The sequence below is a fragment of the Astatotilapia calliptera genome, chromosome 18 (assembly GCF_964374335.1).
Source record: "Astatotilapia calliptera chromosome 18, fAstCal68.1, whole genome shotgun sequence".
Classification (NCBI taxonomy): domain Eukaryota; kingdom Metazoa; phylum Chordata; class Actinopteri; order Cichliformes; family Cichlidae; genus Astatotilapia; species Astatotilapia calliptera.
In genome coordinates, this window is record NC_137439.1 from 35,098,715 (window position 1) to 35,112,210 (window position 13,496).

The window sequence follows — 13,496 nt, forward strand, 5'->3', positions numbered from 1 at the left end:
GGGGGAGACCAACACAATATAAGGCAGGTGATGATAATGTTATGCCTGATTGGTGTATATTTACTGTATAGTTAGCAGAAAGGTCAGGTGATGCATTAAATAATGATATCATCATCATCTGTGAACTGACATAATGATCACTTCCTTTGCTAGCTACTCTTGACCAACTATAAGCGACTGAGCAGCCCAAAACATAACTAAATCCACCTGCTGAAACCAACCAATAAACAAACCTCAACAAGGGACCCCAGACCAAAACATGAGCAAAACGAGTCAAAAAAGCCTAACTTTGAAGGTCCAACGTAACAAAACAGTTCTAGAGGTCAACCTGGAGGTTGGCAGCACAAAAACCGGTAATCTAACTGTTCGGGAGATCAACCTGAAGGTCGGCCACACAGCCATTAAATATTCCTTATTTCAGGAGGTCGACCCCTGAGGAGTCCATGGCAGAACAGTTCAGGGCGCCAACCTCTGAGCCAGCGGCGACAATGGAGCAGTTGAGGATGTGGAAGATGGCGGTGACAGAGTTCAAGAGGCCATCCATGACACTGAAGATGCCCAGCCGCTGGCCTGGAAAGTGGCCGGTGACGGTGAGGTACTAGATGTGGATGTGCGGGCTGAGCAGGACCAGACGAGGCAGGATCAGACGGTGGTGTGGCAACCACAGGCGAGGTAGCTGGACCAGATGGCAGCGTGGCAGTTGCAAGCGATGGAGCAGGTGGTGGTACTGCAGGTGACACTGATGGCTGGATGGACTCCTCGGAACCTACAACAGAGACAGACGGCTGAAGCGACCCCTCAGGACCTCCAGCGGAGACAGAAGATGGTTGGACGGGCACCTCGGATCCTCTAGCTGGAACGGATGGCTGGAGTGTTTCTCCAGAACCTCCAGTGGAAACATGAGGAGGCTGGATGAGCTCAGCTGATTTCATAACTGACGCAAGTAGTTGCTGGCTGGCTCCTCGTCTGTTCTTTCTATCTAAAATATAACAGCACACTGGAGTAAACTCTCTATCATCTCACACTTCTGTTTTATCAGTTTTCTGTTTGACGTTTATTCAGCTGTGTAAAAACTATAACTTTAATCTCAGCCAAACCGATTTACTGACGAACAAATAAAACACTGAAAAAAGCCAAACGATAACATTTTTAAGTTATCTAAGTGACTTATATATCATGTTTAACCTGAGTAGCGAAAGATCACGGGGGTTTGAAAATGATGTGTCGGGAGTTTGCTGTTCTCGCCGGCTCTAGTGAGCCTTGAACTACCGGTCAGCTATCGAGCTGGTGGGTAACAGACGTCTCCGAAAACATCGGAGCGCTTTTGCAAATATGTGATGTCTTGATAAACCGAGCAGATATTTGAAGTTTACACAGCTACTTTCTATAGTTGCAAACAGAGTTGCAGAATGGTACTGAGAAAGTCACTGTCCATCGGGGGTAGCCCCTCCCACAACCAGGGAAAGACTGACACACATCTGGTGTACTAACCCTTCCCATTCCTCCTTTCCGGAGCTATGCAGTCGATAGTGATTCCACAGCTTGAATAATTTCTCTTTCCTGTGTCACTGGGTCCGGCATGGTCAGGTCCTACTGGCACGATCTGTACTGGCAGACTGTGTGGAGGGAGGAAGGGGACCCAAAAGCAAACACTGAGGAAGACTGTGCTAAGGTTGCAACACAAAAGCGAGCCTTATTTGGGCTGATTCATGAACTACAAAACCAAAAAGTGAGAACTAAGACCAGACTATGACTTTATAACTTTGACTGTGATTCTAACTGTGACTTAAACTGAGAAGTAAACTATGATTTTAACTGTGACTATGACACTAACTATGACTGTGACTGCATGGGGGGAGCGTAAGTAGGCAACCTGACAACTAACAGTAAGAGACACAAGAAGTGAACACACATGGGGAATCAGCTGACACAATTGACCATAATGACACCACAGGGCAAGTGTAAACAAAGCACATAGAACATGGAAACAAGACTTTTGAAACAAACAGGAAACATGTCGAGACGCAGACATGCCATGAACTTGACAACAAGAACCACACAGGCATCAAACATGAACCAGGGAGACTTAGTACAGGGGGAGATGATATATAAGGATCTAAAAACCAAAGGACTAAAACGCCAACCTGGACATCGTAGAGATTTACTAGATAAGCTAAACTGAAACTAGAACACAAATGAATAACAAAATACAGTGAAACTCAAAAACGCTGCAGTCCCAGTACTGTGACACTCTGCTGGTTTGAGATCAGCTGACTGACCTGCCTTGAGAAACTCTTTCAGTTTTGCTTTGTGATTTGGGTTATTATTCATTTGCACTGTAACATGCTGTCTGATCAGATTTGCAGCATTTGGTGTGCACCTCAGAATTCAGTAGGCTGGTTTCACTGGCAGCTATACATGCCCGTGCCATAACACTGCCTCTAAACTCGTTGACAGATGATGAGATATGCTTTGGCCATTTCCAGTCATCGGGATACAACTTCATTTTGGTTTCATCTGTGCAGTTTGCAGATGTTTCCTAAGTCTAATCTGGCCTTCCTGTTCTTGAGTGTAACCGGTGGGTCACACCATGCTGTAAACCTTTTCTATTTCCATCTGGTGCCTCTTCATTGTAGGCTCTTACATGATACACAAACCTCTTGTTCTTGACTTGGTTAGATGTTGTGCAGAGGTTTTATTTAATGAATGGAAAATTCTGGAGTCATCCATTGTAGCTGTCCTCCATGGTCATTCAGGGTTTCTGAAGTCGCCGGGTTAGCCAGTGCATAGCTTCCCTGCATCCATGACTTGGTAAACAAGTCATAGTTTAGTATCTTATATGTGAGGTTGGAACTCACTGCAGACCAAGTCTACCTACATACCTGCTCAAAAGCATAGCTCAGGGGCTTGTGGCAGTTTACAGTTTTTATTTACAAAGAATCTGTTTAGTACATCTAACTGTTCTTCTTATAACCATTATGAACTACAGTCATAATGGTTATAATTGACAATAGATTATTGACAATAGAACATATTAAACATATCCAATATTTCAGAAAAACCATTTTTGAATTTGATGGCAGGAACACAACTCGAATGTTATACCCTTCATCTAACATCCATGGCCAATTTGGAATTACTAATGAATTGCTGCTGCACAGGGAGAACGTTCAAATGTGGCGGGGCGTGGTCCATGGCGTGGCTGTGGGGGAGGTTGGCGCACCTGAGCGGAATCAGCACATCACTCCTCCCCTGCACATAAATGAACTAGGGCCTGTTGTTGTGTTGTTGCTGATGTGGATGTCGAGCTGTGAGCGGAGAGCTGCAGCTGTGGTTTGTACAGCAACCGTGTGTAAAGATGTCCTGAATGGTGAATCGTGGTCGTGTCCTGCCCCCTACCTGTCACACCATCCCAGTATCAATGGGCCCCAGCTGGGTTTTTAGCTACGAACCTTCTTGCTGTAAGTGCTGGAGCATACCAGACCCAACCCAGCTCAGTAGATACGGCGTGCTCAGGGTGATGGCCATCCAGATCCTCAGGCCAGTGTTTATGAAAATGACGAACAATATTTGTAACAACACTGACTCACACTGTACAGATAACCAAGCCTATTTCATCATTTCAGCATGTTGCTGCAATACATAGTTATTTTGTCCTGTTGCATGAGGTGATTCACTAGAAAATGCGTATGTGACAGGAAGCAACAACCAGATGTTCTGTCAGAAAAGGGAACTAATCTGGTCGTTTGCTAAGACTCCCAAAGTGGTAATAAATGTTTCCATAAAAGGACAGACGGCAGTGAGGAAAAGTTTAAATCATCCATACAGTTTATTTAAAAGATACAGATGCATTGCAAACATATACATTATGTTACAATACAAGAACAGTCAATATAAAAACCATCAAATCATAAAGCAGAATACAGAAATATGCAGTAGGTGCAGAAGTAGCCAAAACGTCATCATTCAGTAGCTTTAAACTGTTGAAATGAAACCCCAGTTCCAAAAAGCCTGTGTCAAATCAAATAGTTCATTTTGAATTTGATGTCTCAGTTTAAATGTGCAATGTTTTCTGTATTGTGAATAACATATGGGTTTATAACATAACTACATATCAGCCTGGTAATAATACATGTTTCCAGAAGCATCCTGGGTTGATCTTTTCATTCAGCTTTTTGGCTACATCCACATAACACCTACAAACGATTAATACCAACATCACTTTATCCAGCAAACATAGAGCTGTTAGCTCGCACTTTCTCAAATATATGATCCCACTCTGCTCTGCTGCCTGAAAATCACAAACCAGAGACTGACCAGACAATCAGTTGTTTCATTTCGGCAACACATAATCATAATTCTACAGCATGACTATGGTAGATATAGCTGTAACGTAACACATGAAGTATGCATACCAAAAGTAATTTCATAGCTGTTCTTGAGTATGAGTCTAATACATGTTAACACAAATAGAACATTATTGGATGATTTCAGTTAGGCACTCTTGATTTAAACACGTGACAAACATGAAGCAGGTTTAAAACTTAATCTGACAGAGCGGCGCAGCAGGAGACGAGTGAAGTCAACTAAAGATTGCTTATTATCAGGGAAAACTGATAATAACAAAAACTGATCATCTGTTGAGAGCCGTGTGGAGTGAAGAGTATTAGATTAAAACGTTAGATTGTCCAGTTAAAAAACTTTTCCTTAAACAAAGATTCAGAATATCAAACTTTCACATGCATTATTATAATTATATAATTCAAGGCAACGTGTTTTTAAGTAGCCTAATAATTGTATCAGTGTCTGTAGGTATCAAATAAAAGTACACTTCAATAGTATTTCTACAATGTTTATGTTTAATAAGAGAAGGATTCGTTGCATATTAGGCTACCTATATGATTTCTTTCTAGTATTTACATATGAACACAAAAATGACAACAAAGCAAAGATGGAACCAGCCTTCAAAGCGGTCGCCACAGCACACTGGAAGTTTGACTGCTAATCACGTTTTGGTACCTGTTGCAGTTCAAGTTCTGTCTGCTGAGCTTGGGTTGGCAAAGACTCAGCTTTAAAATCTCTCTGGGTTCTCAGCCAGCGTTGCATTAGCATGCTGTCTGAGCCGATGATTGAGCCAAAGTTGTGTTAGCAGTATAAAGAGTTTTTTTCTGCCCTGGATGCAGTTTGCACTGTGCTACCACGCTGTTATACAAGAAAAATAAATGTTCACATCTCCCAAAGCGCCAGCATTTTCCTCCACTTGCACATGAACTGAAATCAGTTGTTCAAGTAGTAGGAAGAAAAAAAAACCATATAAACATGAAACAGATTTTGTTTTTGTATCTGCTTGGTGCACAGATGCCTCTCTGACATCTGTCTGTGAAATGTGCTGTAAAAACCAACTTGTACTTAGACAACTGAAGAACCTTTGTAAGTAACAACATAATTGTAACTAATGTAATTACTGAATTTGCTACAGTAAAATGTTACATTACTGCATCACTGAAAAATGTAATGTAATTACTTTGTAACGCAACACAACGAACACGGGGCCAGACTGGTTTGGTGCTGCAGGGATATAACAAAATGATTGTGGCCATCATCTTTGACCTTTGCCAGTTACATTGGTGACAGATGGCCTAAAGAATGCATCAGTGAGAGATGTTACAACAGTAGACCAACACACATGTGGGTGTTTAGTACTCGTATAAAGAGTGTGGTGTCCGCTGTGACGTTGTCCTGGTGCTCTGGCTATTGAAGCTAATGTGTCTCTTCAAACAAGGAATCTTCTTACCCACCAGCCTCTTGAAGTGGCTCTGAAACTTCTTTCCTAGAAAGGTGTAAAACACAGGACTAATGCAACAATACAAATAGGCAACGTTTCGGGTCACATAAAGTGCATAGTCCAAGCTTTCTGCGCTAGAACACGATTCTTCAATGGAACTGGAGATCTGTATTGCTCGAAGAAGTATGACGATATTATATGGAGTCCAGCAGGCGAAGAATGTGAAGATGATGACAAATATGAGCTTTATGGCACGGCACTTTTCTTTCATGCGGGTGGACATGATGCGTATGGTGATGCTGATGTAGCAGTACATCACCATGAACAGGGGGAGAAGAAAGAAGAGCAGAAATTGCTGGTAGTAACTGAAAAGACGCCAGCGCTTCATGGTGTCCTCTGTGAATCCGGACTCCTCGCACATCAGTCCAGTAACAGCATGCTTCCAGACATTTCGAAGAACCAGCTCTTTCACACTCGCTGCAATACTGATGCACCAAACGATCACAGATGCAATGATAGCATATAGCTTTTTCCTGCTCTTGGCAGCTGCCACTGCATGCACCACTGCTAGGTATCTGTCAAATGTCATAAGTGTAAGGAAGAGGATGGAACTGTAGAAACCAATAAAGTAGGCACTGCTGACCATCTTACATAGGGCATTTCCAAACATCCACTCAGATAGATGGTACGTGGCCCAGAAGGGGAGGCTGGCGGCAAAGAGGATATTGGACAGGACCAAATTCAGGAGGAAGATGTTTGTCACTGTGCTGAGCTTCTCATACTTGTAGATGATGAAGAGGACAAGCCCGTTGCCAAGGTAACTCAAGAGGAAATTGACATAGTAGAAAACTGGGATGAATTTTGCACCAAATTCATTGACACCTTTCTTGTCACAGAGCTGGACAGTTTCACTGACCACGTAGCTTTGGTCAGTCGTCTCTGTGTCGTTAAACAGAGTCATAAAGATACTAAATTGGTCATCTCCATCGTCCATGGCTGCGGTTTACCCTGTGGCACAAGAAACATTAAAGACTCGTTTTAGTCAGGAAAAAAATGCTCATAAAACACAAGAAGGAACATCTGATGAGTTTAGGCACCTTGTCCCTTAGTGTGAGACTGCCAGACAGGGTTCTGCTAAAACATCTCAAAGGATCTCAGGGACAGCATGATATGCCATTATTCCCATAGCTATATAACTAGCTATGACACTATATTTGTGCACTAATGTAAATCAGCGCACAAGTAATCATTCCAATGTAAAATTCACAACAATAATTGGTTTCTCAGGAGCAATGGGCTCCAAAGAAGTTTATTCCAACTTCTCACAGGTTGATGAGATTAGCAAATTACTGCATTCTGCTTTTATTCCTATTTCACAGAGCATCCCAACTTCATGCTATATATTATCAGACACAGTTTGATGGGTACAAAAATGGCCAGGACTATTGAAGATCAATATAAGGCACTCCTTTCAAAGATATAAGGACAGAGTAGCATTATGAAATAACTAACCCAATCTGTCACGGTTCTGGGTCCGTTGGACCCAGCAATTGAGTTTATGTTTTGGTTCACTTTTGCATCATGGATTATTCTTTGTTTCTCTGGTACTTTGTGTTTCAGTTATCTTGGTGTTTTGGATTGTTTTCTCATTCTCTTGTTGTAGTGATGTTTATTATTAGTGTTTCATGTTTTATTGTGAAAGTCTGTGTCTTAGGTTAGTGTGTGCAGCTTTGTTCCCCCTGTCTCGTTAGCCCTGATCTCCCCCAGCTGTGTCTCCCTCCTGTTGCCCATTCCCTCATTACTACCCTGTGTATTTAAGCCCTGTGTTTTCCCATGCTCGGTGTCGCTTTGTACCCTCAGATTATGCCTGTGTGTTTCTTTGGTTTCTGTAGTCACGTCACTTCACGTTTGGTTTTCATGCCAGCAATAAAGCTGAGGTTCTGATTTACAATTCTGTGTTCGAGTCCTGCACTTGGATCCTCCTCTCCGCCTACCCGCACACAGAGCCCTGACACAATCATTGCATACTCCATCCTGTTGGGTTCATTTGTTTCAAAACGGAGAAGAGAAACTGCTGACTTAAACAAGCCCTGATCCTCTCCACTGGTGTGTAATAGAAATGACTCATTTTCAGCAAAACAGGCTCATTTACATTTGAACTTTAGAGTAGGCTGTTGTATTTGCAATGTAACAATCTGGAATAATGTTACATTAACCAGGCTCATCCCAACACAACGTGATTATTAAAAGTGCTCTTTTGCAAAAACAATAAAATATTTATAAATACCTCACATGTTTAACTTGCCACTGCAGTCCCATCAGATTGCAAACTGAAACTACATTTCTTCCTCTGAATTTTTCTGAATTGGCCATTTGTAACTACTTTTGATTTTCCCTCCACATTTAAAAACTGTTTATTTGCCTTGTTTGGAATCATCAGCACAACCTCACCTGTCTGAATCTACAGTTCAGACACAAATCAGACAAAAAACATAAAATCCGAGTAGAAAAAGTGATATTTTTACTGTAACAACCACAAACATGTTTATTGAATCATATTTCATAACTTTAAATGCAAATATAAATGGTCAATTTTAAAATCCTACGCACAAGTTTTGCAAACAAAGTTATTTGCAGCCATTTACCTTTTTTTAATGACCATTTCAAACTATTTACAGAACAATCAGCTGTTCTTCAATAAGATGCCACAAATTATTTGTGCCACTACAAAACAATAATTTCTGTCCACTATAAAGGAAACATCACAGCCTGATACCTGCAGGTCTGACAGCAGCAGGTATGTCACTGCTGTTTCTACCTGGAGACAGCAGCCGCCTCATTGTTCTGACACACAACACAAAACTATCCACAACACCACACACTAACTACACAAGACAACACATTAACTACACGCTCCAAACACGCTAAACGTCACAAATCTCTCACATCTCAAAACTCGCTCTCTCTCTTTTTCTGCTCTCTCTCTCTCTCCGTCACTCCTCTCCCTAAACAACCAAATGTCATGTCGCCATATCATATTTGATTGGTCGACACGGTGCATTTTTCCACCAACACGAAAGGGCTGGGCTTTTTGCTCATAAGCTGATGAGCTTTGATCGTCAGACTGCGATAACATACCAAAAGAAAAGCGACGTGGAGTAATATCACATCTCGTTTCACTGCTGGTGCAGCCCTCAGTTCAACCTGCTGAGTTCAACACTGCATTCAATTCTTATTGCAGGAGAGTTTACTTTAAAACATCGGTACGGTTTACTGTTATTATTAAGAATAGTTAAGGGTTGATTTAAAGTTAAAAGTGTATTAAAAGGGTTATATGCCATGAGTTACAGTCCTGTGCAAAAGTCTTGATCCAGCCCTAATTTTTTTAAATGTTGCTTTCAAAGAGTCATGGTTTGAAATTGTTTTTAAAAAGTGTTCATCAGCAGTGATGTCCAAGCTTTCTGAAGATCCTTCAGAGTTTAGTCGCTGGACATCGGATGTCTTTTCACTCACTTTCAGTCGAGGCTTTGTGCGTCGCTATTTTCAGAGGAAAGTTTACACTGAGTTATGAATCATTCACATATAAAAAGACACAAGATATGAACCGGCGCTCCGTCTACACATAACAGACCATAAAAAAACAATTTTAAATTGTATCTTTAAGCAGTTTGTTACTAGGAACCTGTTGCAAAAACACTTACTTGTGCCCATTACTTTACTTAAATAAAAACACTAAACAGAAACATTTTGCTGTGTATGAGAAAGTGTGTTTGACCAAACCTGCACATATAAATAATCTATTACAATGTTAACTCATAAATCAGTTAATACCTGCACAAGCATGCTTACTGTAAACTTGAATGCTATGATTGTTAAAGGCTCATTATCAGTATCAGTGTATATTATTTTGATCAGATGTTTAGTTATGGAAACAGATGTTTCCATAACACAAGTTCCCATGGAAACATCTGTTTCCACTACGGTTGCCTATTTATTCATAAATAGTTATAAACAATAAGCAATAGAATAAGAAAATATCAACACAACAAGTGTGTGTGTTGAAATACACGTCATCATAAAATGTTAATGATACTTTAAACTATATTTAATAACTGGACCTATTACATAAGCAGTTCAGTTTGTAAGTTTCAATCAGGTTACCGTGACTGTTAATATCAAAACTAAAACTGGTTTTCAGTTTTAAGTACAGCCCTCTGCTTCGTTTGACATGATGAAAAACCTTCATCTCCCCCCTGCATTTATTCTGCATCTCCAGCTTTGAATATTTAGAGTTAATAAAGAAGTTTTAGTTACATATAAATATTACACCTATTTTTGAAAAAAAATAAAGTCCTTGATTTTAATGTCTTAAAGGCAATCAAACTCACCCGTGGAGAGAGTGCAAAATGGACAACAAGGAACCCAAGAATGCTGAGCCACTGGAAGATTCACGGCAACTGAACGTGTCAGTGATCAGCGAGTGTTTAAAGGGGACGTCTCAGAGCAGACCTGCAGAGGGTAGAGTGTGAGGAGACAAAGGGTGGACTCCAGCAGTCTCCAAACCATCTGATTCACTTTTAAAGAGACAAAAAGAAGACTGATGCAAACAAGGATTTTTTTTCTTTAGACTTCAGTTGTAACTGTATTTATGTTGGCTTTAAACACTTCTGCCAATAACACACACAAAATCATTTATATGTGTGGAAATTTTTTTAATTATCTATACATCTGAAAGCACGGTTTTAACCTTTAAAAAACTGCCCTAAAGCACAATAGCTAATAAATGGTAAATGGCCTGTATTTATATAGCGCTTTACTAGTCCCTAAGGACCTCAAAGCGCTTTACATATCCAGTCACACACACATTCACACACTGGTGATGGCAGCTACATTGTAGCCACAGCCACCCTGGGGCGCACTGACAGAGGCGAGGCTGCCGGACACTGGCGCCACCGGGCCCTCTGACCACCACCAGTAGGCAACGGGTGAAGTGTCTTGCCCAAGGACACAATGACCGAGACTGTCCAAGCTGGGGCTCGAACCGGCAACCTTCCGATTACAAGGCGAACTCCCAACTCTTGAGCCACGATCGCCCCAATAAGAACAATGTCAGGTTGCAAAGGTATAAAACTTCTGTGTAATAATGATAGTTGATCATATCTGATACCACTTCCTTTCTTCTTCCTCTTTGCACACATATTTCAGTTTTGGTTCTCTTTCCAACAATAGGAAAGAGAAGTTAAAGGTAATGTCAGTCATAAGATTGCTGCCACTTTGGAAAGAATAATATCCAAACTAAACGAGAGATCTGAAACGAATGCAATTTGTTGTTTTCTTAGGACGTTGTGTGGGGATAAAAGAACCCACGTGATGGGGACAGTCGTGTGTCTATAAAGATGGATAAGCTGAGCAGCTGGAGAATTCTCATCTACATCTACAATTATATAGTTATAATACCACAGAACTATAAACAGCAGTTTGACAGCCACATCAGACAAAACTGATGGGCCAAGAGGAAGCTTAAGAAAGCTGCTGGTGAAATGATTCAGATTTACACCCCCCCCCCCCTCACTCACACACACACACACACACACACACACACACACACACACACACACACACACACACACACACACACACACACACACACACACACTTAACAAGAACATATGTGCCTCTTTCCTGGAACTATAAGAAAAAGAAAAGGTGTGAAACAGCTGCTGATTTCCTTGAACAATCATTTCTTTTCATACCTGATATCTTGAACTTGAACTTGAACCTGATATCTGTCCCTGCAGGGACACCACCCATTAGACTGTGTGCAGAAAAACAGACGAATCAAAGTGTTGTTACGGTTGTAGATACAACTGATGTTGAAAAAGATATTGCTTATATTTATAAAATGATTCTGACGACACTGACTGCTGAGACACGTTTCTTTAATTTCAAATGTTTCAATATTATACGTGAAACAATTGAACTACTGGGTAATGTTTAGTACACAGTCCCAACGGTTGATTCTGCTCATCTGGACGTTTTCAGTGTTTAGTCATCATCCAGGTGACTTTTTCAGTCTGAGCTGACTGCAGGTTTCCAACCTTATAAACAGGACATTTGCACAGTGACTGAATGAACAATGGGCTGTGAGGTCAGTTCCTTTAATTAATTCAATTGATAAACATAATAATAATAATAATAATAAAAGCCCACTGATCAATGTCCATGAGTCCCAGTCACAGAGAGTTGGGGAATGGCTGCAATCACAGCATTGTAAGATGGTGACAGATGGACCCTTAGGCCCCCTCCTCGATTCAGAGATGGTCTTTCCCTTTTCACGTAAATGGACTCCTTGACTCCGCCCACAAACCAGCGTTCCTCCCTGTCCAGGATGATACATCCTCATCATTGAAAGAGTGTCCACTGGCCTGTAGGTGTGCATAGACTGCAGAGTCCTGGCCTGACGAGGTGGCTCTTCTGTGTTGTAGCCAGAGGTTCTTTGGTTTCCCCGATGTATAAATCCTGGCCGTCCTCCTGCACTTAACAGCGTACACTATGATACTCTGTGTCGGGGACCCGATCCTTGGGGTGGACCCGTTTTTTGACACAGCGTGTTTTGTGGTTTAAAAGCTACCTGGATAATTGAGCATGCATCATGAGTACAGAGTCTACCAAAGAAGAGCCCTTCACAGATGAACTCCTCACCCCATCTCTGAGAGGACAGTCACCATTCAGAGAAAGCTCATTTCCTCCACTCGTATCTGTGATCTCATTCTTTTGGTCACTGCCCACAGCTCATGACCACAGGTTGCTTTTATGCTTGGCTTGCTTTTCACCGTGATGGACCGGCACAGTGGCTGCATCACCCATCCATCTATACATCTCCTGCTCCCCTCACTTGTGAAGAAGACCCCAAGATACTTAAACTCCTCCACCTGGGGCAGCCACTCCACCTGTTTCCGGCCTCAGACTTGGAAGTGCTGATTCTCATTCCTGCCGCCTCACACAAACTGTCCCAGTGCAAGCTGGACATAAAAGTAGAGTTTTCATGTTGTCATATACATCTGCTATAGAATGCTAATATATAATGAGATGTGTGTAATAAGCTGAAGGGGTTACATGAAGAGGATGTGGGATGTATGGAATCTTTGAAGCATCTACACTAAAGTCGAAACAACTCGTCGTTCAACTCCGAACAGAGATGAGGTACAACACACACTCAACAGCAAGAGGAAGCCAGGATGTCAGATCATCGTGTCATTTAATTTTAAATATAGAAACAGACCAACTTGTCATTAAACTGAACCCAAATGTGTTTTCCAGACCTGAAATTTTAATATGAAGTTATGAACTTTGTTCTTTTTAATATATTGTTTTCAAACTGTCTTGTCAGTAAGCTTTTGCAGCCAGAGCTTGATAAATGCTCTACAGGCTCCTCTTGTTCCCAGGTTCCTTTTGTCTCTTTATGTATTCATTTCTATTAGAGTTATTTCAGCTGTTATAGTTTAAGTGCAGTATGACAATGGCTAAGCTGACAGGCAGGAAAAAAGGAGGAACTGCTGCACCTGCACGAAGCAACACAGGAAGAACAGAAAAGCGTATTTGGTGATGTTCATGGACTCTAGACTGCATCCAAGTATTAAACAACAGTTTCTTTACTTAAAACGAATCGGTTCTTTTGTCTGTACTTGAATCACATGCTGGTTGAAGTAAA

The 13,496-nt window shown here is 41.3% G+C and overlaps 1 protein-coding gene across 1 annotated transcript; it reads right to left on the minus strand.

Moving 5' to 3' along the window:
• Positions 1-5,560: 5,560 nt before the first annotated feature.
• ccr12a (chemokine (C-C motif) receptor 12a) lies at positions 5,561-10,312 on the minus strand. Its single transcript, XM_026150379.2, has 2 exons — positions 10,174-10,312; positions 5,561-6,793 (listed from the first exon to the last, which is right to left on the minus strand). Exon 2 carries the CDS (start codon positions 6,777-6,779, stop codon positions 5,697-5,699), a length of 1,083 nt encoding a protein of 360 aa, XP_026006164.2. The 5' UTR covers positions 6,780-6,793; positions 10,174-10,312; the 3' UTR covers positions 5,561-5,696.
• Positions 10,313-13,496: the final 3,184 nt, after the last annotated feature.